Below are 26,760 nucleotides of genomic sequence, written 5' to 3' on the forward strand. Positions count from 1 at the left end.
TATATATAGAACATGTATAGTATATATATATCTATGATTTCAACCTCCCTGTCTGTGTGTATCACTATGTGGCAGCATACACAGTCACAGACACTTCACAGAGAGCACTTTATATGGCAGCAACAAAACTTCATCATTGGATTTGTTTGATGTGTTGTCCCTTACCCCAAACTGAAAAGCCTTGACCTGTATTGTGCATTTTCCAACATCCTGAATCCACAAGACTTATTTCCTATTGACACCTTAAGCGTGTGTATTTTACAGCCACTGTTTTTAAAAAGGTGCAGTCAGTGATTCTGGAGAACGCTTGTTGTCCAAAATCACTTTCTGTCAAAATCAGTGAATATCTCCTCATGATCCACTACCTGTCTGTACTGTGTGTGCGCTGAAAAAAAAACTATCAGGTGTCAATACACAGCCTAGGTTTTATAAACTGGTATGTAAACAAATGGGGCTCACCGTAGCTAGCAACATGCCAGTTTACAGAGCCTAGGCTGCGTATTTTTTTTTCTCCAGCACACACACACAGTACAGACAGGTAGTGGATCATGAGGAGATATTCACGGATTTAAACAAAAAGTAATTTACACATGCGTTGTCCAGAATCACTGACTACACCTTTAAATATGAACGCTATTCAAATGAGGACGCAAAGGAATAATTAACATTTTCTCAACGATTCATTTTCTTAATATGCTTCACATGACTTCAGCTTGACCTCATTCTCACACACACACACACAGACATATTTATTATCATTATTATAGTTAAATCAGTGTGTGGCTTGACTCTAGTCTGATATCTGAACTAAATATTATGAGTATGAATATAGACAATGGGACCATAATAACTGCCCTGTACAAATGAAAAAGAAAAAGGAAAAATCTACATTATCAAGGCTACAGTCCGCACTAGATTTTTTTAGGCTAATATAATCACATAAGAATGATATATAGTTATCTCAACAAAAGATAATTAGTTGGCTCGATGTGGATAATTTTTCTTCAAACTTAAAGTCCTACTTCACCGGTTTGAATATGAAGGTGTATTGAATTCTGAGATCCTATGTAGTATAAATGTGCAAAAAAAAATGTAATCGGTTCATCCTAGCCTGAGAAAAGGCAGAAAGAGTGTTTTATGGTCTCACTGTCATTTGACCATGCGTGACATCACACATGGTAAAATATAGGGTTAGGTTTAACAGGACAGCTGGGCCAAAGGAAGACTGAGGGAATACTGAGGGAAGAAAAACCTCATTCATTATATTATAATAGTGATTTTATAATGATAGAACGCCGGTTCCGTATGGGTGAAGTATTCCTTTAAGTATTTTAGTTTTAGCTTCAAACCTCTTAAATCTAGCGCAGACGGTTGACTTAGAAATGCGACTCTTCCTACTTTTTCCTTTCTTTTTTTTGTTAAACAGTGTTCTACAGACGTCTCTCCAAGAATAAAACAGATCAAAAGGAAAAGCACAATTCTTAATCCCCTAAATCAAACATACTTAAATTATTTTGGTGCCAGTTGTTGTACCAATCCACTGTTAACATAAACCAGCTATAGTATCCCTGCGTTCCAAATCACATACTCTTTCTTTTTTACTGCACTACATACTAAAGTACAGAAGAGTTTGAGTCTTTTTACTACACTACATACTAAAGTACAGAAGAGTTTGAGGGCCACGGGAGAGGAAAAAAAAATAAATCAGATAAGGAAGATTTTTTGAGAAACGTAAAACTCCAAAATGCTATTGGAGTTAGTGGGGGCATTTATGTATTTTCAGCATACTACAATTGACGTGCATGTATTGGGACGTCCTAAATCTTTTTCTGGCATACTAAATAGTCGGGAAGTATGGGGATTGGAACGCAGGGATTGTGTCGAGCACTGTAAAATGTGACATAGGCAACAAGAAAAAAAGAAATTAATCTACATGTTGGTTTCTTAGACAAAACATTTCTTTACTACCTCAAAATTAAAAAAAAAAAAAAAAAAAAAAACAGCCTTTTGTAAAAATAAAAACATACATGGACATTGTGTGGGGTTGTTTTTACCATTCTGTGACAGTTAAATTACAATCAGACAGACAGAATATCAGACAGACCTGATATCAGACAGACAGAATATCAAGGAGAAGCATTTTACACATTGCATCATAGTCTTATTTCAATAGTCAGGCATGGGCGGATAACTGTTTTTCAAGCTGTACCACTGTTTCGAAAAAATATGTCTCAAAACTTCTGTTATTTTTACGTCAAATTGTCTTCGTTATGTCTCACTTAAAATAACTGCTTTTATATCAATTTTGTTCAGAATTATTCGATTAATTATTGTGTTTTGTTATCACACGTAGAAAATGAAAAAAAAAATTGTTTTTTCACCTAGACATTTCAAATCCAAATAACACATTCTTCTGAGATGGAATCCCAATACAGTGATACTTTGAAACGCTGGAATTTTTTACTTCTGGTTCTTATTACCGTCAGAAATTCAGAATATCATTAAATGTTGGTTTAAAAAGAAAAAAAAAATTCAACCGGGATTTTTTTTTTCACACACATTTCAAAACACAATTTTCTGAGGTCGAATCTCCATACAGTGATACTTTGAAACGTTGGTATTGTTGCTATTCAGAATATCCCAGTAGCCCATGCCTGTTCACTAGAGTATTGTACTGCCAAAACACAGTAGAATCATATATATAAATATATATATCTCCTCACACAAAGTGCAAAGGTGTGTGTGTGTGTTTACTGCTGTCCCTCCTTCTTCTCTCCCCCCTCTGTTGATCCCGAGCTGCTGCTGCCGCCTGAGCCGCTGCCGGAGCCTCCGCTGCCTTCCCGCTCAGCCGCCATCTAGAGGACAGGAGAGGTATTACAGTTAGTGGGTGCACAACATACAGATAAAACTCATATTATTAGAATATCATCAATCAATATCAATATCCTTTATTTAACCAGGTAAAATTCATTGAGATTAAAATCTCTTTTTCAAGAATGACCTTTAGCCAAGAAGGCAGCACCATGATACAATAAGAACAATCAACCACAATTCTCATACACCACATTCAACGTCAGGTAAAGTACAATACAAGATCAGGGACAAGACTATATGAAGATTGAAATGAGTACAGTTAAAAATTAAATAAATAAACTGGTGACAGATGAATGAATAAACCCGGCCGTTATCAGAAAATAGCTTTACAAACAATTGCATTGACCAAGAGAACTTTAATCATGGATATACTCAACAACATGTTTATACTACATACTGTCTACTTAACGATTGATTGTGTATGCGAGGTTCGTTGGACCGTTTTTACACTGAAGTATACAGAAGTAAATAAAGAATTAAAAAAAATATATCCATGTGGTTTGAAAAGACACAATGCATTGTGGGGCGGTTGAGTAGGGAATTCTTGTAAGCCATCTAAAACCGTTTAAATCATCCCCTACTTTCTTGTAAGCCATTTACGCGCGCGCGCGCGCACACACACACACACACACACACACACACACATACACATGGAGAGACACACACACGGAGATAAACACACACACACACACATGGAGATAAACACACACACACACAGTTTAAAGCCCCCCTACCTTCTTGTAACACACACACACACACACACACACACACACACACACACACACACACACACACACACACACACACACACACACACACACACACACACACACACACACACACACACACACACACACACAGAGAGTTTAAAGCCCCCCTACCTTCTTGTAAGCCATCTCAAAGAGTTTGAGTGAGGCCTGCTGCAGGGTGGACGCAGCCTGTTTGATGTTCTCTCCCGTCTCTGAGTCCTTATTGGCCAGAATATCCTTCACCTTGGAAATCTCCTCCTTCAGTTTGGTGCACTGGGGGTAGAAGGACATTGTTATTAGTATAACCATTTGAAAAAAGCATTTAAAAAAAGGGTACGCTCCCTTGCTAACCCCTCCCCTTTGTGGAGAATTTACAGAAGCTACGGTGGCCTTCAAGGACAAGAAGCTATAGTTACCAAAGATGGCATCATCCACCACTGCCTCAAGTCTTTCCTACAATATCAAGTGATGAGGTGAAGATGTATTTAGTTATTTATTCTATAGCACTTCTTTTACATATGTTTAAATTTAAAAAAGGTGCATCTGTTAGTGTCATCTAGTGGTGAGATTGTAGATGTCAACGCTCCCTTGCTAACCCCTCTCTTTTGGGAGAATTTACAGAAGCTACGACGGCCTAACCCTTTAACCCTAACCCCTCCTTCAGTTTGGTGCACTGTGGACAGTAGCGCTTTTTGGGAAGTCACTCACAGACAATTACCAGACATACCATATACATATAGATAAAGAAAACAAAATACAGAAAAAATATAGGTTTGGAATGGTCAGGTGTGTTATGGGCGGGGTCAGTTGTCAGGCTTTCTTGAACAGGTGAGTTTTGAGTTGACTTTTGAAATGAGTTAATTGAGTGTGATATGTATAGATCGTAAATGTCAAATATAGTATCGCCAATTGTATAGAGATTATATGGATTACAAGAAGCGAATATAATAAATATTTTTATTTTTTCTACTATGGAAAAGGGGTAGGATTAAATAAGTGTATACTTCTTCCTGCTCCTTTTCAGGCATATCACATCAATACAGAATGTTTTATTTTTGTGAAGTCATTTAAACATACATTTTGTTTATTGTATTTTTATGCTTTTCATTTTGTTTTGGATATGTCTGAAATAAAATTTTAAAAAATTCAAGTGTGAGTGGTGGATTGTTGGAGGAAGTGTATTAGTACAAAAGGTCGATAAATGTATTTCTGTGCGAGTATATTTTCACCTCATCAGCAGGGAGCTGTTCCTTGAACTCCTCCATCTTGGATTCTGTGTCGTGAACAATTCCTTCAGCCATGTTCACCGCCTCCACGCGATCCTAGGAGGGTTACAGAGAGAAAAATATATATACACATCAGTAAATGGTCTCCACTTATATAGCACTTTTTAGACGATTTTCTCAGCCCACATTCACCAATTCACACACACACTCACTCATACACCGATGGCAGTGGCTGCCATGCAAGGCGCTCTCTGAACCATCGGGAGACATTTAGGGTTCAGTGTCTCTTTGCCCAGGGACACTTGGACATGTGGCGGGGAGACGGGGGATCGAACCACCGACCCTGTAACCCAGTGGACGACCGCCCTACACACTTCACCACAGCCAGCATAACATTCAGCTTTGCAGTAATTGCCAGATAACATTTAGAGTATTCCGTACCTTCCTCCTCCTGTCTTCCTCAGCGTATTTCTCTGCGTTCTTCACCATGTTTTCGATGTCGTCTTTGCTGAGGCCGCCGGACGACTGGATCACAACTGAGGAGGACAGAGAGAGAACATTAATATATCATCAATAAAGATAAGGACAGAAAGCACATTAAAATACTGTCAATAAGGACAATCAAAATGCTTTAAAGCTGCAGTGTGTAGAATTTTGGGTTTTATTTCCTAGCAGATTTTGTAGAAAGTAATTATAATATCCATAAGTACATTTAATTTAGTGCATAATAGCTGAAAAAAAAATTTGAATTATTTTTTTTCCCTTGTCCATATTTCTGCATATTTTGGACCAAGGCCTAGTGCCGCCATCTTGAAAGTGTCATAGTTGGAATGTCATCAGGTGCATTGTTTAAAATTTAGAATTGTTCTTGTCCTTGAAGGCCACTGTAGCTTCTGTTATTATTCGAAAGGGTTGGGGTTACCCAGGGAGTGTTGCATTCTAGAACTTTCTTGATGTCATATTACACACTGCACCTTTAAATGTACATCCAGTTGACTGCATATTGCGTATTGTTAATATGTTTCACCACATTGTACATTTCACTTTAACTTATCTGATTTTTACTTTCTATTCAATACATACTGAAATATGTATTTAACCTTTATTTATACTCAAGATATCTTTGAGGGGTGACCTTCATTTGCAATGGTGTCGAGAAACAAAAACAACAATAAAAATGTCTACTTTATACCACTTATTAGGACACTTGAAGGACTTTCGTAAACAAAAAAAGTTAAAGTAAATAAAAATAAATAAATAAATAAAAAATAAAAAACATATCGGCTTAAAAACGATCATGTATTTTAGAAGTCTCACTCTGCTGTTCGCGGCCGGTGCCCTTGTCTGAGACATGTCTACTTTATACCACTTATTAGGACACTTGAAGGAATTGTGAATAGAAAAAATAAAAATAAAATAAATAATAATAATAATAATAATAATAATAATAATAATAATAATAATAATAATAATAATAGAAGTCTTACTCTGCTGTTCGCGGCCGGTGCCCTTGTCCTTGGCGGATACGTGCACGATGCCGTTAGCGTCGATATCGAAGGTGACCTCTACCTGTGGGACGCCTCGTGGAGCGGGGGGGATTCCCACCAGAGTGAACTGACCCAAGATCTTATTGTCTGCTGCCATCTCCCTCTCTCCCTGGCACACCTTGATCTCTACCTGGGTCTGGCCGTCAGCGGCTGTGGAAAACACCTGGGGAAAATATACGTACAGAATTGTTATTAAGCGTGTTTTAATAGTAGAAAAAAGTAATAATAAACTTGGAAAATACCTGAAAATTAATAAATCTGTTTGACAACTTTTTTTAAACCATGCGTTTCCCCTAGAATTTTTTAGGGAGGTCAGCCAGACAGACAGATAGACAGACAGCCTACCCTCCTTGACATTCAAAGTGTTTTTGTATTTTTATTTAATATGCATTTGATTTGATTTATAGCGTAGCGTAAAGTATTGTGTGTTATGTGTTTAATAAAAAAAAGTTTGAATAATTATTCTTCTAAAATAAAATGTATGCAAGAGTTTTCTATTCTTCTTGGGTGAAAGTAAAGTTGACTCTGAATTTGTCCTCAAATATATTAAAAAAGAAAGTAAAAAAATTTTTATGAATAAAACATTAAAATAAAAAACACATTTATAAAACAAATGTAAAATTATTTAATTTATTTTTATTTTAAATCGCTGATGTAAAAACACAGTTGTTAGGAAATGCTGGTATATATAAAAAAATAAATAAAAAAAAACTTGAATGACAATAAATTAATTAATTTTTTTTTACTTAATAAACATTATAAAAAAAACAATAATAAACTTAAATAAAAATATGCGTTTTTCCCCGTACCTGGCTCTTCTTGGTGGGAATGGTGGTGTTGCGGTTGATGAGTTTGGTGAACACGCCCCCCAGAGTCTCGATGCCTAGCGACAGCGGCGTCACGTCCAATAACAGCACGTCTGTGACATCACCGGCCAGGACTCCGCCCTGAATGGCTGCTCCTATGGCAACGGCCTCGTCTGGGTTCACAGACTTACTGGGAGCGCGACCGAACAACTCCTGCACTGTTTGCTGCACCTGGGTAGGGGAAATACAATGGGAGGGTCAATATAATAATCACCATTAATTAGTATGCTGATAAAGGTAAAGATGATTTTTTTTTTCAATGCCTGAGATTCCGGGGCTCAAATCAATCACACTTAGAAAGTTTTTTTTTTTAAAGTGGTTATAATTATATTGTGGTCAGATTTAGTATGCTTCAAAATACCCGGATGTCTACTACATCCGGCCGAGATTTTTAGTGTTGAAAACAGAATCATATTTGGGCAATTCTGAGCCATAATCCAGTGTCACATTGACGGAGCCTCTGTATGAAACTAACCAGCAATGAGACGGATATAAAAGCAAGAGGCAAGTTCAAGGCGCCATGTTATGATGAAATAAAAGCATGTCCCAAGAAGTGTATGCCTACCACTGCATCCTAACTAGATTATTTTCATTGTCAGATGTAGTATGTAGAATAGAAAAAAGAAAGGAGGAGGAGGAGATTTGGAACACAGGGACTATCAGACTTAAACCCTTAAGACAAACAACTGGCTTCTTAGCAGCACCTCTCCGATGTCTCCCTTAGAGACCTCTGCGTCATGCTTTTTAAGTCATTGTATATGCATATTTGCTTAATTTCTTGAGTATAAATATAGGTTAAATACAATAAATACATACCCTGTTAATACCCCATAAACTATACTGCTCACCTAATTACAGTTAACAAAACAGACAATATCTAATAATACAAAAATACTATTAATACCAATCGAGCACCATATACGCCAGCCCAACGGATAATCTCCATATGTAGAGTGCTAGAGAACTCCATGAGCCACAAATCGAAGCAGGGGGCTATCTCCTTATTCCAAACTTTAGAAGGTTAGTTTGGAGTTGCTTCTTACCTTGGGCATCCTGGACATGCCTCCCACGAGCAGCACCTCTCCGATGTCTCCCTTAGAGACCTCTGCGTCGTGGAGAGCCTTCTGACAGGGGGCCACCGTGCGCCTGATCAGGTCCGACACGATGCCCTCGAACTGGGACCGCGTCAGCTTGATGTTCAGGTGCTTGGGACCAGACGCATCCATCGTCAGGTAGGGCAGGTTTATGTCCGTCTGCAAACACAAATATACACTCGGTTATTGTTTTTAAGATTATTTTTGGGCATATTTCAAGCTTTATTTGATAGTATGGAGAGAAACAGAGTTAAAATGGGGTGACAGAGAGAGAGAGAGAGAGGGGGGGGGGGGGATGACATGCAGTAAAGGAATGCTAGAATTATTTTCTTGATTGAATATTTATCAGTATCAACTAGGGAAGGTTGATGTCCGTCTAAAACAAGAAATATACACTTGGTTATTGTTTAATTATTACAAAATACACAATTATTATGAAAAATTAAATGTTTCTGGGTCATTATCTAATACAAAACGATTCTAGGGGCATTTTTTTTTAGCTTACATATTTATCACTTTCAAGTAGGAAGTAGATCTATCAAGGTTTGTCATCACTCACAATATGGCTACTGATATCAGGGAGTTAAGTCTGATAACCGATATAACAGACAACTACATTTTAAATTAAAAAAATAAAATAACACATGTGACAAAGATACAGATTGAAGGCGGAACATTTTACTGTTTTAGAATTATTTTCCACACAAAAAAGGTGTCCAGGGGTCTTTCTGTATTGTAATATGCATCAGCTAAAAGAAACAAAGTGTCTAATATGTTTGAAAGTTACATGGGCTGGGGCATTTTGAAACTCAGACATTAAGCATTTGGACTGGACACACACTGGAAGGCTTCTAGGCTAGGTGTGTGTGAGTGAGTGAGTGAGTGAGTGAGTGAGTGAGTGAGTGAGTGAGTGAGTGAGTGAGTGAGTGAGTGAGTGAGTGAGTGAGTGAGTGAGTGAGTGAGTGATTACCTGCAGTGCGGAGGAGAGCTCACACTTTGCCTTCTCTGCTGCCTCTCTGACTCTCTGCAGAGCCATGGTGTCTTTCATCAGGTCCACACCGGACTGAAATACACAAGACAGTCACGTTAATATAAACTAATTATTACACACAATATTAACAGTAACATTAGTGCAGTAGTACTGAGGGAATAGATAGATAGATAGATAGATAGATTTATTGTCATATGCACCGTTACAGCACAATGAAATTTGCCTTTTCAATACACAAGACACTTACATTACCACACCAGACTGTTAAAACAAAAATGCGGATACATTTTTTTTTTAAATAAAGTGTAATTAGCAAACACTATGGACCCAAATTACTTGCAAAATAGTCTGAACCAATATGAAAATTACATGATATTGTACCTCTCCCTTGAAGATGTGTTTGTATTTATTTGTTTTTGTTCAATAAATTGCTTAAAGACCTACTTCCCCTGTGGAAATATGAAGGTGTATTGAATTCTGAGATCCTATGTAGTATAAATGTGCAAAACATTTTAGAAATCGGTTCATCCTAGCCTGAGAAAAGGCAGAAAGAGTGTTTTATGGTCTCACTGTCTAACCCTACATTGTGTGTGACATCACACATGGTAAAATGTAGGGTTAGGATTAACAGGACAGCTGGGCCAAGGGAAGAAAAACCTCATTAATTATATTATAATAGCGATTTTATAATGATAGAACGCCAGCTCCTTTAAATAAATAAACTAAAGTCCGTACCTCTCTCTTGAACTCCTTGACGATGTGCTCCAGCAGGTGCTGGTCGAAGTCTTCTCCTCCCAGGAAAGTGTCTCCGTTTGTGGACTTGACCTCGAACACGCCCTTCTGGATCTCCAGCACCGAGATGTCGAAGGTTCCTCCACCAAGGTCGTACACTGCAATACTGAGAGAGAGACAGACAAAGGAGAGTTATTATACTGCCTGTATTACTCCCAGGTCGTACATTGAGAGAGAGAGAGAGAGAGAGTGAGAGAGAGAGAGAGTGAGAGACAGAGAGAGAGACACAGAGAGACAGACAGTTATTATGCTGTCTGTTTTACTCCCAGGTCATACACTGCAATACTGGGCACAGACACATAAGCACAAAGTAAAAAAAAAAAAAAATATGTCAGACTGTAAGCGAGCCAGAGTTAGCCTAAGGGCCCGTGTCCACTTAACGCCCTTTTCCGACCGCAAGCGCCTTGTTTCAATCGATTCCCAACGAGAAGCGGCCGCCTCACCGCCGCTTTTTTCAACGGGCCAATCAGATAGTAGATCGTCTGGACTCGTCACCTTGGCAACCGAGACGGAAGATAAACTGCTTTTGTCCGTCTCTGTTTACCCCGAAACTGTACGAAAATAGTGACTTAAAATGACCAGAACAGAGGGAGGAGAGCCCGTTTGTGGGAACAGATTAGGCGAACACTTGATTCTCTGTATTTTTTATCTCCTACGGATCGTTTCATGCGCACACGTCAGCCTACAACTTGAAAAAGGCGTTAGGTGGACACGTTGTACCCGGCCAGATATTAAAAAGGCAACCTAAAATTACAGGAATAAAATGCATGTAAAAACAAATATTAAAAAACAACAAAGTCGACTCAAAATACAGTAACACAGTGAGAATTATAATAATGAATTAGAAAAACCTAGTACAGTAAAATCACTTTGCCCCCTGGGTATCAGTGTATATTCTTTCATCAACATTTCCACAAAAAAAGAAAGAAAAAAAAAATATATATATATTTATTTATTTAATTGATTTAAAACCTAGTACAGCCATTTAAAAGGTGCAGTGTGTAATATGACATCATCAAGAAAGTTCTACAAAGAAGAGAATGCAACGCTCCCTGGGTATAATAACAGAAGCTACAGTGGCCTTCAAGGACAAGAACAATTAAACATTTTAAACAATGCACCTGATGACATTCCAATTATGACACTTTCAAGATGGCGGCACTAGGCCTTGGTCCAAAATATGCAGAAATATGGACATATATGAGACCCTTTCTAAGGCAAAAAATTATAATTCTAAGCTATTATGCACTAAATTAAATGTACTTATGGATATTATAATTACTTTCTACAAAATCTGCTAGGAAATAAAACCCAAAATTCTACACACTGCAGGTTTAATCCTCTGTCTATCTCCATGTTTCCTTCACACATTCCTCCACTCACATCTTGTCCTGAGTCTTGTCCAGACCGTAGGCCAGAGCAGCGGCCGTGGGCTCGTTGATCACACGCAGCACGTTGAGGCCAGCGATCTGACCTGCATCTTTGGTCGCCTGCAAAACACAGAGGGATATTTCGTACATTTAAGAAATGTTGTTGTTGTAGTAAAGTACTTTGTCCACTAGTTATCTGTGTGTGTGTGTGTGTGTGTGTGTGTGTGTGTGTATGTGTGTGTGTGTGTACCTGTCTCTGAGAGTCGTTGAAGTAAGCTGGTACAGTCACCACAGCGTTCTTCACTTTGGTTCCCATGTAGTTCTCTGCAAAACACACACCCAAACAATTTTACTAAATGCCACACACACACACACACACACACACACACACACACACTTGTACGGCTATACTTGTTCGGACATTCATCAAAACTAGATGCCCAACCCCAACACTAACCCTAACATAAACCTAATTCATACCTGAACCTTAAAACCTAGTGTTAACCCTCAAACAGCCCTTTAAAGGTCTGTCCTCAAAACCTAGTGTTAACCCTCAAACAGCCCTTTAAAGGTCTGTCCTCAAAACCTAGTGTTAACCCTCAAACAGCCCTTTAAAGGCCTGTCCTTAAAACCTAGTGTTAACCCTCAAACAGCCCTTTAAAGGCCTGTCCTTAAAACCTAGTGTTAACCCTCAAACAGCCCTTTAAAGGCCTGTCCCAAAGGGAGAACCGGACTAAATGTTCTCACTTTCCAAAAATGTCCTCACTTCTAAGGTCTAAACCTAAAATTGGTCGTAAAAAAGAAAAAAAGTACATACACACACACACACACACACACAGAGACAGAGACAGAGACAGAGACAGAGAGAGAGAGAGAGAGAGAGAGAGAGAGAGAGACGCGCGCACACACACACACGTACCTGCAGTCTCCTTCATCTTCATCAGTACGAAGGCTCCTACTTGGCTTGGTGAATACATCTTCCCGTGAGCCTCGACCCAGGCGTCTCCGTTAGACGCTCGCACGATCTTAAAGGACGCGTTCTTCCTGTGAACGCAAAGAAAGGAAACAGTTAAAAACATGGCTGCAGAAAAACAACAATTATCTTCTGAGTTTTAAAATAGATTCATAATTTGCAAAAAAAAAAAATATATATATATATAGGGGAAGGTGGGGTGATTTGTGCAACTTTTTACTCAAAGTGATTTTAAAGTGAGGCCTTGACAGTTATGTCTCCAACTCAAATATGTACATATATTTCAGGATGTTGTGCATCCCTGGCAATAAAAACTTTGGATCTGGAATAAACTGTTTAAGAAATATAGCTTTCGGAAAAAAAGTTGTCTTGACGCACAAATCACCCCACTACGTGGGGTGATTTGTGCGTCATTGTGTCACAATGACAAAGTCACCATCATCATCTTTCTGGCCATCTGAACTCTCATCAGTGGTGTCGTTAAGTGGAATTGAGATGTCACTCTCTTCTGAGCTACTGTAGACAATCACTTTCTTTTGGTGACCAGCGTATACAGCCATGCCACTGGCACAACTCTCAGAAATGTACTTTGCACTAGTTGCTCCGTGCTTGTGGAACCAACTGCCACCTGACAAATGTGATTCCCCCTACATTTCTGCCTTTAAATCAAGGCTCAAAACCCATATGTACACTTTGGTGTTTCCTCCCCATTAACTATCTTACCTCTGCACTACTATCTGTGTTTATGTGGATGTATGGGCTTTACGTCTTTTATTTTGGTTATTGTTATTGTACCTTCATTGTTTACCTACTGAATGCACTATGTACAGCACTTTGGACAGTGCAAACTGTCATAAATGTGCTTATATAAATACATTTTACTTACTTACTTACTTATAACTCACCCAGGCCCTTGCGCACAAATCACCCCATCCCCAGAATTTTGGATAATAGGCATGATGCAGCAATTTAGGGTTGACATTGTGCTAACTATATAGACTCAAAGTGTAGCATACCAAAGCACTAAAACATGTGTCAAATGTTTTCAAACGTGTCTATAATTGTTCAGACACAATAATCAAAAAACCTTGATCATGGAAATTTTACTTTGAAAGGCAAAACACAGTTTTTTGAGCTTAAATGTGCTTATATCTTATTCCTTGTGTCTCCCTTCTTTACAGGATGAGTCAAATGGATGGCTCTTCTTAAATATGTGGTCACATTTCCAATTTCTTCCACGGTTTTCTAGAAACAAGGGGTTTTGCAACTTCCAAAACGCACAAATCACCCCACCTTCCCCTATATATATATATATATATTATAATGGATTTCATATACATTTTGCTGCCGCCATGCCTAAAACCTTCCAACGTTTGATTGATTGATTCAATTTATTTCAGACATATCAATTTACAAAACAAAATGAAAAGCATAAACAAAAATAAACAAATAACATATTGAATTGATATGCCTGAAAAGGAGTAGGAAGAAGTATAATATATTTAATCCTACCCCCTTTTCCACAGCTCAATAATTCAGGTTCGAAGGTTTGTATTCGACACATTCTCATACAGGAAGTGCAGTGAAATTTGGTTCTGACATACTCTGTATTGCTGTTCTCAAAATAGAAATAAAATAAGAAAAGAATAAAATACAATATATGTTTTTACAGAATATATACACTCGAGAGAGATTAACCCTGCGTTCTGAATCTCCTCCTCTTTCTTTTCTCTATTCTACATACTACATCTGACCATAAAAAAATTATCTAGTTAGGATGCAGTAGGCATACTATTGGGACATACTTTTACTCTGGTGCCTTGATCTTGCCTCTTGCTATTATAAAAAAAAAAAAAAAAAACTCTAAAAAAATTGTCCTATTAAGCATAAAAATACCCCCCAAAAGCACGTAAAAGAAATGTTAAAAAGGTAACGATAGTTAGCTTGCACCCTGCGTGGTAGCTGCTGCTGCTATCTGTGTATGAATGTGTGTGTGAATGGTAACGTGGGAAAGGAAAACAGGTCTCCCTTGTAAAAGAGTCTCCGGTCTCAATGGGATTTACCTGTATAAATAAAGGTTAAAAACAATAAAATAAAAAGCAAAGTTATTACTCACAGGTCTTTCTGTACTTCGGCGTCCTCAAAGCGCCTGCCGATGAGTCTCTTGGTGGCGTAGAGCGTGTTCTGAGGATTGGTGACGGCCTGGCGTTTAGCGGGCATCCCCACCAAACGCTCGCCCTCTGCTGTGAAGGCTATGACTGAGGGGGTGGTCCGGGCGCCCTCCGCATTCTCCAATACCTGGGACACACAGGGAAGGATTATTATGATTATATTAGTTATTACAGAGCCCAGGCTGTGTATTAACGCTATGACTGAGGGGGTGGTAAGGGCCCCTTCTGCATTCTCCAATACCTGGGACACACAGGGAAGGATTATTATGATTATTATTATTATATTAGTTATTACAGAACATAGGCTGTGTTTAAACGCTATGACTGAGGGGGTGGTACGAGCTCCCTCTGCATTCTCTAGTACCTGGGGAGGGAAAGGATTTAGTATGTACACTGTAGCTAGTTACAGAGCCTAGGCTGGGTATTAACACCTTTGATTCTGGATGATGCTTGTAAATAAATGTCTAGGCTCTGTCTGTAAACTGGTATGTTAACAAAAGGGCCCACTGTAGCAAGTTACAGAGCCAAGGCTGTGTTTAAACGCTATGACTGAGGGGGTGGGAAATGATTTAAGTTTAGTTTATTTCACATACATGGGTTAAGACTTAGACTTATGATCAGAGGAAAAATTTGACGTTTCGGAAATGTTTAAAAGTTTATCATAGCACCTTTAAATATGGTCTTGTGACATTAATAAAAGGTGTAGTCAGTGATTCTGGAGAACGCTTGTTGTCAAAATCACTTTGTCAAAATCAGTGAATATCTCCTCATGATCTGCTACCTGTTTGTAGTGTGTGTGTGTGTGTGTGTGTGTGTGTGTGTGTGTGTGTGTGTGTGAGAGTGCGTGTGAGAGAGTGAGTGAGTGAGTGAGTGAGTGAGTGAGTGAGTGAGTGAGTGAGTGAGTGAGTGAGTGAGTGAGTGAGTGAGTGAGTGAGTGAGTGAGTGAGTGAGTGAGTGAGTGAGTGTTCGCTGAGAAATAAATGTCTAGGCTCTGTATGTAAACTGGTATGTTAACAAAGGGGCCCACTGCAGCTAGTTACAGAGCCTAGGCTGTGTATTAACACCAATGACTGAGGGAGTAGTTTCATGAGGAGATATTCACCGATTTTAACAAAAAGGTGATTTTGACAACAAGCGTTCTCCAGAATCACTGACTACACCTTTAGCGGCCGTGTCCACCAAACGCGCTTTTTTTAAGAAGGAGCCTGTCTGCAATGCATTATCTATGGTAGCTTGCAGCGCGCCTATTAAAAAAAAATAAAGTGCTGCTCATCAACGGCTCTTTTTCTCGAACGACCAGCCGTTGGTGCACACACAGAGTGCAGCAAAAAGAGCGAAAGGAACACTCCGCCTTTAAAAAGCGCCTTTGGTGGACACAGGCCTTTAACCAGTCCCTAAATAATCAGTATGTTAGGTGGGACTACACGCAGACACTAGCTGTTGTTTGTTGATGTTAAAAGGCCAGAGGCAGCAAATGTCTGTCCTCCAAGCTCTCACTACACTAGTACTAACAGCTTATCTGATGGTTATTGATTGAACAGTGTTTACATACAGTCGGCCTGAGGAAGCTACAGTTAGATTACATCATAGTTTCAGTTGCTCTCAATGAGTTTTCTAATATTTTTTCCCAGTTAAATGGGTTTTGGTGAGTGAGTGAGTGAGTGAGTGAGTGAGTGAGTGAGTGAGTGAGTGAGTGAGCTTCGTGTGTGTGTGTGTGTGTGTGTGTGTGAGTGAGTGAGTGAGCTTCGTGTGTGTGTGTGTGTGTGTGTGTGTGTGTGTGTGAGTGAGTGAGTGAGTGAGTGAGCTTCGTGTGTGTGGTGTGTGTGTGTGTGTGTGTGTGTGTGTGTGTGTGTGTGTGTGTCTTCACCTTTGCCTGTTTCCCGTCCATGACAGCGACACATGAGTTGGTGGTTCCCAGGTCGATGCCAATGACGGCTCCCTTCACGGCTTCTGACCTGCAACACAACACAACACACACACACACACACACACACACACACACACACACACACACACACACACACACACACACACACACACACACACACACACACACACACACACACACACACACACACACACACACACACACACACACACACACACACACACACACACACACACACACACACACACACACACACACACACACACACACACACACACACACACACACACACACACACAATAACGCAATTGTTCGGTAAAATAATTCAGTCTTTTCACTTTTTTTAATGCTATTTTCTGCCAAGTATTTTTGATTGCACAGAAACGTCGGTGCTTTTTTTACAGGGAACTCTGTCAACAGTAAAAAAAAATAAAAAAAATCTTTTACTTCCAACTGCATTTTTACAGGACACATGAATGTATTTTAGTCTATTTTTTCTGCCTTATTCTTTTGCTATTTTTCGGCCAAAATATGTTTGGTAGCAGAACATTCGTTGCATCCTCACTAGGACCTTTAAAACAGTATTTTAACACCACACACAAAAACTATTTGTAGTCCATTGTTTGTGATGAACCTCACACATAAGACTACAAGTATGACTTACTGTAAACTACTAACATTTTGTTTTACTTCCGACTACATTTCTACAGGACGAAAGAAACAGTTTGTGTTGGAACTCACGCATAATCTCTCCTGGACAAGACTCTGAGAGCATCCAGTTGGACTCTGCTCAAGCACGCCTGTGAACGAACACACACACACACACACACACAGGGAGACACACACACACACACACACAGGGAGACACACACACAGGGAGACACACACACACACAATACATTTTATTTAAAAAGGCGTCTTTCACGGCTCCCGAGGACACCGTACAATCAGACAAACATACAGTACAATCAATGCAGGTCAGAAACTATTTAATAGAAAACTGTTAAAACAAAGTGGGCAGGGGGCGCCTTTAGCTCAGTCGGTAAGGCGTCCCCCTCCCGGGCCGGGCCCAGCAGCAGACCCGGGTTCGATTCCCACCCACGGTCGTTCTCTGCACTATCAAATAAAGCATAAAAATGCCCAAAAAATATCTTTTAAAAAAAAAGAAAAAGTGGGCAATGGATGAAGGTGATATAGTGAAATGGGAAGGGAAGATCAGGAGTGGTATGCACATTTAAAAAAGGTGAGTTTTGAGTTTACACAGTTAAACTAGTTATATGTACATATTTAGAGGGGTAAACTGTGGTCTCCCAAGGGTATATTCATCTAGGAAAGGCATTAAAATTCACCCTGGCTATTTTTTTAAATTCCTAATAACATAACTGTCTAGTCTGACTTCTTCTCATTAAAAAAGCAACTCAACATTGTTGGTGTTTTTATGTAAAGCAGCTTAAAGTGTCTAGAAAAAGGGCGCTGTAATCATATTATCAATTAGTATATCTTTGAAAACATATCCTAAATGTATGTAAAACAAAGCATGCTATTTCAACATTGGATTTTTCAAGGAAGCCAGCTACACTGCCTGAATCCTACTCCAAATGTTGTATTTAACTAATACATACACTATCATAAACGTATGTTAAACAATATATAGGCAGTCAATCAGTTATGAGCAGTTGCTGTAACATTTGAACAGCATGTGAGAAATGTTGCAGCATGTTTGAGGGGGGGGGGCACTGAAGGTCATTCAATCATCCCGGAAACACAAGACAACACTTATCGCATACAAAGATTTCAAAATAAGGGTACATTATATGCTAATTCAATTACATTTGATTTGATTTATCACAGTAAGAATAGAGCGTGTTATCGGTGTTCCTTGTATAGTGAAAATACCAGGAAACACTATTCTTTGAGTGCCGGTTGCAAGACAGTCAGAAAAATAAGTAAAAATTACGATTTTTACTGGATAAATTCCGAGAAAACTCCGATTTTAGCACCTTGAAATGGTAGTTTGAATGTCGGCCGGCTGATATCGGAATAATTTACAGAACAGTGGTTCTCAAACATAATTCTGAATCAATGGTCTGGGTGCATTTATCATAATCGTGCAGTAGGCTAAGACAAGGGGGTGCAGTAAGTTACCCTTTAAATATGGACCATGTATTTAGACAATAAGCGTATAACACCACGTTATAATCGTGTCAAAATCTCATAATACGCCCGTTGTTAAAATAAGGCCGTTAAATAACCCAACGGGCGTTTATTTAGTAGCTTAAAATGAATGACATTTCGAGTCAGTCACGATTAAGTAATTTGGCCTCTGAGCTAGCTGGCTGTTAGCATGATAGGCTAGCCAGGTAGTTGTCAGAAAAAAAATCGCACAGCTGCTACGCCAATGTCACGCTAAACATTAAAGTATTATAGTGTGTTTTTTAATAAGGTAAATAGGCGTTAAAACAACTCACCTTCTTAACCAGGGAAGACATATTCCTCGTGCACGTCCCTGTATGGAGAGACCTTGAGACTGTTCTTGCGGCGTTCAACATTTTTTTTTTTTTCCAAAGCTAAGTATGCTAACACACACTTTCCAACAATAAACGGAATAAAACACGTTTAAATATCGACAACAGCGAAGAAAATGTTGATCGTGTTGAAAGCTCCGGTTGTGTTTAAGCGTCCAGAAGTGTCTTAGCGGGTGAAGGCAGATCTCAGGAGCCGAAGAAGACGCTTGGTAGGCGGCTGCAAAGTGACTGCGAAGCGTGCTGTCTGTCTGTGCTTCTGGAAGAATCCTATCCTACACATGTTGCACCATACACGGCTGAAGGACCCCGAAATATAGCCGCCCGTTCACCGCCTGAAATAATTATAACCATATTTTCAAAATAATACGCCTTCATTAAAATTGAAACACATATCTAATAGGTTGTATGATTTAATATGATATTAAGCGTTTATGACATTACATTTAAACAGGTATATTTTGCGGTTTTCGGTATTTTATGATCAGGCAAATATTAGAGCAGACGCACGTGGTGGGTATGTGAAGGTCATGATGTAACCGTACGTAGGACGTTCCTGACGTTTCACGTGTGTTACATCAGTGATGCTGAGTGAACTTACCTTTACCTAAGAGCACAATAGCGAACCAATTTAATGTATTTAAGTTTTTTATGGCGCTAAATTACACCTGCAGTGTGTAGAATTTTGGGTTTTATTTCCTAGCAGACTTTGTAGAAAGTAATTATAATATCCATATGTACGTTTAATTTAGTGCATAATAGCTGAATTATTTTTTTTTTATTATTATTTTTCCCCTTAGAAAGAATCTCATATATGTCCATATTTCTTGGACCAAAGCCTTGGTGCCGCCATGTTGAAAGCGTCATAGTTGGAATGTCATCAGGTATTTTATCAATACAAAGGCGGTTGCTAATTGGAGAAGTATTCGTTTAAAGGAATACTTCACCCATACGGAACCGGTGTTCTATCATTATAAAATCACTATTATAATATAATGAATTAGGTTTTTCTTCCCTCAGTCTTCTCTTGGCCAAGCTGTCCTGTTAATCCTAACCCTTACATTTTCCCATGTGTGATGTCACTCATGGGAAGATATGGGGTTAGACAGGCAGACCATAAAACACTCTTTTTTCAGGCTAGGATGAACCGATTTCTAAAATGTTTGCACATTTATACTACACAGACCCGTCGCCAGACCTCAGTCTTAAGGGGGGCACATGAAATGCATAGGGGGGCACAATTATTATTAGCCTACAGTACGTATATTTTTAATAGTCCTATACTCTATTCGCGCAGCACGTAATCATCACGTTAAACTAACCAACAGCGGTAGCCTATAGCCTACAACATCAGTCCTCATAATTCATAATTTAAAGCAATAGGCCTACATTACATAGAAGCAATGTTATGAATATCCATAAAACACTTGACTATTCAACATAGATGTAGCCTAACACCAGACGCATATCTCAAACATTGCATTTTAAAGCAGTCAACAGAGGGATACACACACACACACACACACACACACACACACACACACACACACACACACACACACACACACACACACACACACACACACACACACACACACACACACACGGTAGCCTACTTTGAGTGGAGGCAGGGCTGTGCTCTCTCCAGTCCCTTCTATCAGTACAGCGGGAGGCGGCGTTTCTCCGAGCTCAACCTCCTCATCAACATATATTTCGGCCTCCGGGTTCAAAGCAGCCAGTGCGCCAATGAGCTCGCTACTGCGCTCTCCAAAACGCGCATCCATCTCTCCTTGCACAGCATCAATAACACTGTAAAATACTCTTGAACTCAGTCTTTTCGTCTATGTCACTTTCTGACGGACCAACTGTTTCCTCAACTGCAAATCCGCGGAGGTTCTTGTAAATTGTGCGCCTTCTCTTGCTTGGACCGCGTTCGGTCCGGGGTCGGTCTCCGGCACAGCCTCGATGGCCGTGGCTGGAGGAGCGCAGAGTTCCCACAGTGCAAAACTGTGGCTTCACGCAATCAGAAGTGTCACCGCGCTGAACAAGTCCATAATTTCGGATTGTAGTCTGTCATGCGGCTCGAAAAGTGACAACAGTTTGACGATCCGATTTGGTAGAGGAGACTGTTGGTGGGCTTTTCAACCGTTACCGAATATCGATTATGATGAACTAGAAATGGAATAGTAAGCCGGCGAAAACTCATCCAGCTTCACTTTCAAAAATGCGCGGTAACTGTTGAGCGGCTGCATTGACGTAGTTACGTAGGCCTACGCAGCCTTACTTTCTTTTCAGTAAGGCGGTGATAGGCTGTTGCAGTGTAGATAGACTCCCATCAATAAAACAAAATCACACCATTATTTATTTATATTTTAAATGTTTTGATGATAAAGAATGCAACATTAGTATTTATCAACACAAAATTAGCTACTATGATAGTATAAAATAAAAATGAAAGTAATTTTTTTTTGAGAGATCTGTGCCCCAAGTGGGGGGGGCACAAGCATTTCTGGGGGCGGGCCCGGCCCCCTATGGCCCGCCCATAGCGACGGGTATGATACTACATAGGATCTCAGAGTTCAATACACCTTCATATTCCCACCGGTGAAGAAGGTATTTAACTTTAGGTTTAAACCTGCAGTGTGTAGAATGTTGGGTTTTATTTCCTAGCAGACTTTGTAGAAAATAATTATAATATCCATAAGTATGTTTAATTTAGTGCATAATAGCTGAACATTTTTTTTAGAAATAATTTTTTTCCCCTTAGAAAGGGTCTCATATTTCTCCATATTTCTCCATACCTTGGACCCTGCTTGGACCAAGGCATTGGCGCCGCCATGTTGGAAGCGTCATGGTTGGAATGTCATCAGGTGCATTGTTTAGAATTTAGAATTTTTCTTGTCCTTGAAGGCCACTGTAGCTTCTGTTATTATTCGAAAGGGTTGGGGTTACCCAGGGAGCGTTGCATTCTAGAACTTTCTAGAATTTTCTAGAACTTTCTTGATGATGTTTAAAGATGACCTTTAAAGGTTCAGTGTGTAATATGACATCATCAAGAAAGTTCTACAAAGTTCTAGAAAGTCCTCGAATGCAACGCTCCCTGGGTAACCCCACCCCTTTTGAACAATAACAGAAGCTACAGTGGCCTTCTAAGGGGAAAAAAAATAATTATAAAAAATGTTTTCAGCTATTATGCACTAAATTAAACGTACTTATGGATATTATAATTACTTTCTACAAAATCTGCTAGGAAATAAAACCCAAAATTCTACGCACTGCAGGTTTAGCATAGAATATCATCATGAAACTTTGCCAGTTGATTACTGACATTAAAACAATAACTTTTTTTCAAATTACAGTCATTAGTGAATACATATGGATATTTTGCAATATCTAATGTTACATTTGCATTTTTTTTTAAACTAAAAATCTAGATGTTGGATGAAGCCAGAATAAAAATATTTATTTTTCAATGTTCACAAAATACTAGTGTCCAAAGTTTTTACAGAACAGATTTTGGAATACATTTTTTTCTCCCTTTTTTCTAAATCCAAAAATAATATGCCCAATGTCTTAAAAAAAATGCATTTTCAGCATGTTTGAAAGAAGAAAATGGTCCGGTTTCACAGACATGGATTAAGCCTAGTTCTGGACTAAATTGTACTTTCAATGGACAATCTCCATTCAAAACTCAATTTAGTCCAGGGCTAGGCTTAATCCATGTCTGTGAAACCAGCCCTACGTCTCATAAGTTAGACAATTAACAACATATGAACCCCTATATAGAAATATATGAAATATACAGACACAAACAGACAAGGTTTCCTCAAATAAACCCCTGAATGTACATTTTGGACCTTTGATTTATACTAGTATGAAAGAAGACATGTTATGGAAGATAAAAAGACAAAGATCTCAAAATTGACTTGAATTGAAGGTTTATTTTATTGAAGCTCAGCTTTACAAACTTACGTACAGACAAGTGAACGCCACATGACGCAAATCTCGCGAGAAGAGATTTCAGTGAACAACATTGTACGTGGCCTCACACTCACACAGCTAAGTCCTGGGAGTGTTTACTGTTGTATCAGATAAACATATATTTCATACATTGACATTACCTGGATCTTTTTTTAATCTTCACGGATCTCAGAGGATTTTTACGCCGACGCAGACGCACCTTTCCTGGGTACAATCCAGCCAATCTGTCGGTCTCGGTTCTGGTACTTCCATACTTCCATAGCAAACCCTACAGTGTATGGTTTGGGAATGGCCGAAAATAGTGGCCTGTCTGTGGGGTCCGCGGCCGTGCTTCCCCCGCCCAGGACCCGCATATTCAAGATTATAGTGATAGGAGATTCGGGAGTGGGTAAAACGTGTCTCACCTACCGGTTCTGCGCTGGAAAGTTCCCCGAGAAAACAGAGGCGACCATCGGCGTGGATTTCAGGGAGAGACTGGTGGAGATTGATGGAGAGAAAATCAAGGTAAACAGAAAAGTCAGGCAGATTTACAGTATAGCTTCAGGCAAAGTATCGGGCAACTAAATACCTAGGCTCTGTAAACTGGTATGTAAACAAAGGGTATGTAAACATAGTGGGGCCGCTTTGTTTACATTCCAGTTACCACATACTTTACAGAGCCTAGGCTGTGTATAAACACTGGATATTTTTTATTCACTGATTTTGACAACGAGCGTTCTCTAGAATCACTGACTATAACTCAAACTCAGACAGACAGACAGACAGACAGATAGATAGACAGATAGATAGATAGATAGATAGATAGATAGATAGATAGATAGATAGATAGATAGATAGATAGATAGATAGATAGATAGATAATTAATAGTTTCTTTATTGATATCTATCTATCTATCTAATTGTATTTTCTTCCCTTCTGCAGATCCAGTTATGGGACACAGATAGATAGATAGATAGATAGATAGATAGATAGATAGATAGATAGACAGACAGACAGACAGACAGACAGACAGACAGACAGACAGACAGACAGACAGACAGACAGACAGACAGACAGATAGATAATTATTTATTTTTATTTTATTTATTTGTTTATTTAACAGGGACAATGCACAGCACATAAGCAGTACCAGATTTAGCTATAAGCTAATTTTCATCTGTAGTCCCTGGACAGGAAACAGAGTATTACATCTCTGTCAAAAAGGGAAACCTAAGTATAAAAACAATAACACACAATTTCACAACAGTAAAACATAACACAATACGACATTAAAATCACAACATTAAGACACCACAACAACAACATCACAACAGTAAGACACCAAGACAACAGGACATCACAACATTAAGAAAACAATCTATGGATGATGGGTGCATGCTTGGGTTGATTTCAGCCATGATTTCATTTTACTTTTAAAATTAAAAGATTATGTTTTTCTAATTATCTTTTATCCCTCCCTCCGTACAGATCCAGTTGTGGGACACATATCTCTCTCTCTCTCTCTCTCTCTCTCTCTCTCTCTCTCTCTCTCTCTCTCTCTCTCTCTCTCTCTCTCTCCATCTCCATCTCCATCCATCCATCCATCTAATTAATTGTATTTTCTTCCCTTCCCTTCCAGATCCAGTTGTGGGACACAGACAGACAGACAGACAGACAGACAGACAGACAGACAGACAGATAGATAGATAGATAGAGTTCTAATTATCTTTTATTCATCCCTCCCTCCCTTCCAGATCCAGTTGTGGGACACAGCGGGTCAGGAGCGCTTCAGGAAGTCCATGGTTCAACACTACTACCGTAACGTCCACGCCGTCGTCTTCGTTTACGACATCACAAACGCCGCCAGCTTCCGCTCCATTCCCGCCTGGATAGAGGAGTGCAAACAACACGCGCTGGGCTCCGAAGTCCCTAGAATACTCGTGGGCAACAAATGCGACTTGCAAGACTGCGTGCAAGTCAGTACGGACCTGGCGCAACAGTTCGCGGACACACACTCTATGCCGGTGTTCGAGACGTCGGCGAAAAACCCAAATAGCAGCGGAGAAGGAATTGGGGATAGTAAAAATAATAGCGATCACGTTGAGGCTATTTTTATGACCGTGGCGCATAAGCTGAAGTCGCAGAAGCCTTTGGTGTTGAGTCAGCCGCCCGGAGGAGTGGGCCAGTGTACGGTGAATCTGGGGGGAAACAGAGGGGGAGACGGGGGGGAGAATGCAGCGAAGGGATGGGGCTGTGGCTGTTAAATGAAAGAGAAGCACCATAAATCAGAGATCAAGTGGAAATGCTCTTTATTTTTTACTGTTTGAGTCAATGGGAGGTAAAAGAAGAAAGGAATCCTTCTATAATACATGGGGGTTGTAATAGCTGTTAATGGGACACTATAGCCTAGTTTAAACTGATCACAACACTGACCAAATGCTTGACTTTATCAGTGGTGGGGCCTCTTTTTTTTTACTGTTTGATTCAGCGTTGATTTATGTAGAGAAAAAAGACGAAGAAAAATCATATTATTTTTCTGTTAGGCCATAATACATATTGTTAGTGCTTGGAGCCTTAATTCTTTAAAAGGAAATACATGGCTAATGCATCTTGAAGCAGGGCTGGGTATTGGTAAGGACTTCATGATGCTATAGGATATACAGGGCAATGTACGATTAATCTGGGGGGGAAACAGAGGGGGAGACGGAGGGGAGAATGCAGCGAGGGGATGGGGCTGTGGCTGTTAAATGAAAGAGAAGCACCATAAATCAGAGATCAAATGGAAATGCTCTTTATTTATTTTATTTTATTTTTTACTGTTTGAGTCAATGGGAGGTAAAAGAAGAAAGGAATCCTTCTATAATACATGGGGGGTTGTAGTAGCTGTGAATGGGACCCCAAAGCCTAGTTTAAACTGATCGCAATGGGGGTTGTAATAGCTGTTAATGGGACACTATAGCCTAGTTTAAACTGATCGCAACACTGACCAAATGCTTGACTTTATCAATGGTGGGGCCTCTTTTTTTTTTTACTGTTTGATTCAGCGTTGATTTATGTAGAGAAAAAAGACGAAGAAAAATCATATTATTTTTCTGTTAGGCCATAATACATATTGTTAGTGCTTGGAGCCTTAATTCTTTAAAAGGAAAGGCATGGCTAATGCATCTTGAAGCAGGGCTGGGTATTGGTAAGGACTTCATGATGCTATAGGATATACAGGGCAATGTACGATTAATCTGGGGGGGAAACAGAGGGGGAGACGGAGGGGAGAATGCAGCGAGGGGATGGGGCTGTGGCTGTTAAATGAAAGAGAAGCACCATAAATCAGAGATCAAATGGAAATGCTCTTTATTTATTTTATTTTATTTTTTACTGTTTGAGTCAATGGGAGGTAAAAGAAGAAAGGAATCCTTCTATAATACATGGGGGGTTGTAGTAGCTGTGAATGGGACCCCAAAGCCTAGTTTAAACTGATCGCAATGGGGGTTGTAATAGCTGTTAATGGGACACTATAGCCTAGTTTAAACTGATCGCAACACTGACCAAATGCTTGACTTTATCAATGGTGGGGCCTCTTTTTTTTTTTACTGTTTGATTCAGCGTTGATTTATGTAGAGAAAAAAAGACGAAGAAAAATCATATTCTTTTTCTGTTAGGCCATAATACATATTGTTAGTGCTTGGAGCCTTAATTATCTAAAAAGGAAATACATGGCTAATGCATCTTGAAGCAGGGC

At 39.3% G+C, this 26,760-nt stretch overlaps 2 protein-coding genes across 2 annotated transcripts in view; one reads left to right on the plus strand and one right to left on the minus strand.

Annotated features, from left to right (window-relative positions):
* hspa9 (heat shock protein 9) overlaps positions 1-19,309 on the minus strand; it is a 19,402-nt gene extending 93 nt beyond the window's left edge. The window contains exons 1-16 of the mRNA XM_080035524.1: positions 19,010-19,309; positions 17,283-17,341; positions 16,521-16,608; positions 14,599-14,780; positions 12,429-12,553; positions 11,760-11,833; positions 11,523-11,629; positions 10,083-10,245; positions 9,327-9,419; positions 8,306-8,515; positions 7,206-7,433; positions 6,337-6,559; positions 5,291-5,385; positions 4,853-4,945; positions 3,756-3,896; positions 1-2,855 (exon numbers count right to left, since the gene is read on the minus strand). The exon at positions 1-2,855 is cut by the window's left edge and continues 93 nt beyond it. Coding sequence (XP_079891650.1) covers positions 2,751-2,855; positions 3,756-3,896; positions 4,853-4,945; positions 5,291-5,385; positions 6,337-6,559; positions 7,206-7,433; positions 8,306-8,515; positions 9,327-9,419; positions 10,083-10,245; positions 11,523-11,629; positions 11,760-11,833; positions 12,429-12,553; positions 14,599-14,780; positions 16,521-16,608; positions 17,283-17,341; positions 19,010-19,090 — 2,067 coding nt within the window. The 5' untranslated portion in view covers positions 19,091-19,309 and the 3' untranslated portion in view covers positions 1-2,750. The remainder of the gene's footprint in view (positions 2,856-3,755; positions 3,897-4,852; positions 4,946-5,290; positions 5,386-6,336; positions 6,560-7,205; positions 7,434-8,305; positions 8,516-9,326; positions 9,420-10,082; positions 10,246-11,522; positions 11,630-11,759; positions 11,834-12,428; positions 12,554-14,598; positions 14,781-16,520; positions 16,609-17,282; positions 17,342-19,009) is intronic.
* Positions 19,310-23,132: 3,823 nt separating this feature from the next.
* Positions 23,133-25,288, plus strand: rab33ba (RAB33B, member RAS oncogene family a; the record flags this gene model as incomplete). Its single annotated transcript, XM_080036122.1, has 2 exons — positions 23,133-23,548; positions 24,779-25,288. The coding sequence occupies exons 1-2, from the start codon at positions 23,333-23,335 to the stop codon at positions 25,286-25,288; spliced, it is 726 nt and encodes a 241-aa protein (XP_079892248.1). The 5' UTR covers positions 23,133-23,332.
* Positions 25,289-26,760: the final 1,472 nt, after the last annotated feature.

This window comes from Ammodytes marinus (assembly GCF_949987685.1).
Source record: "Ammodytes marinus genome assembly, chromosome: 10".
Classification (NCBI taxonomy): Eukaryota; Metazoa; Chordata; class Actinopteri; order Uranoscopiformes; family Ammodytidae; genus Ammodytes; species Ammodytes marinus.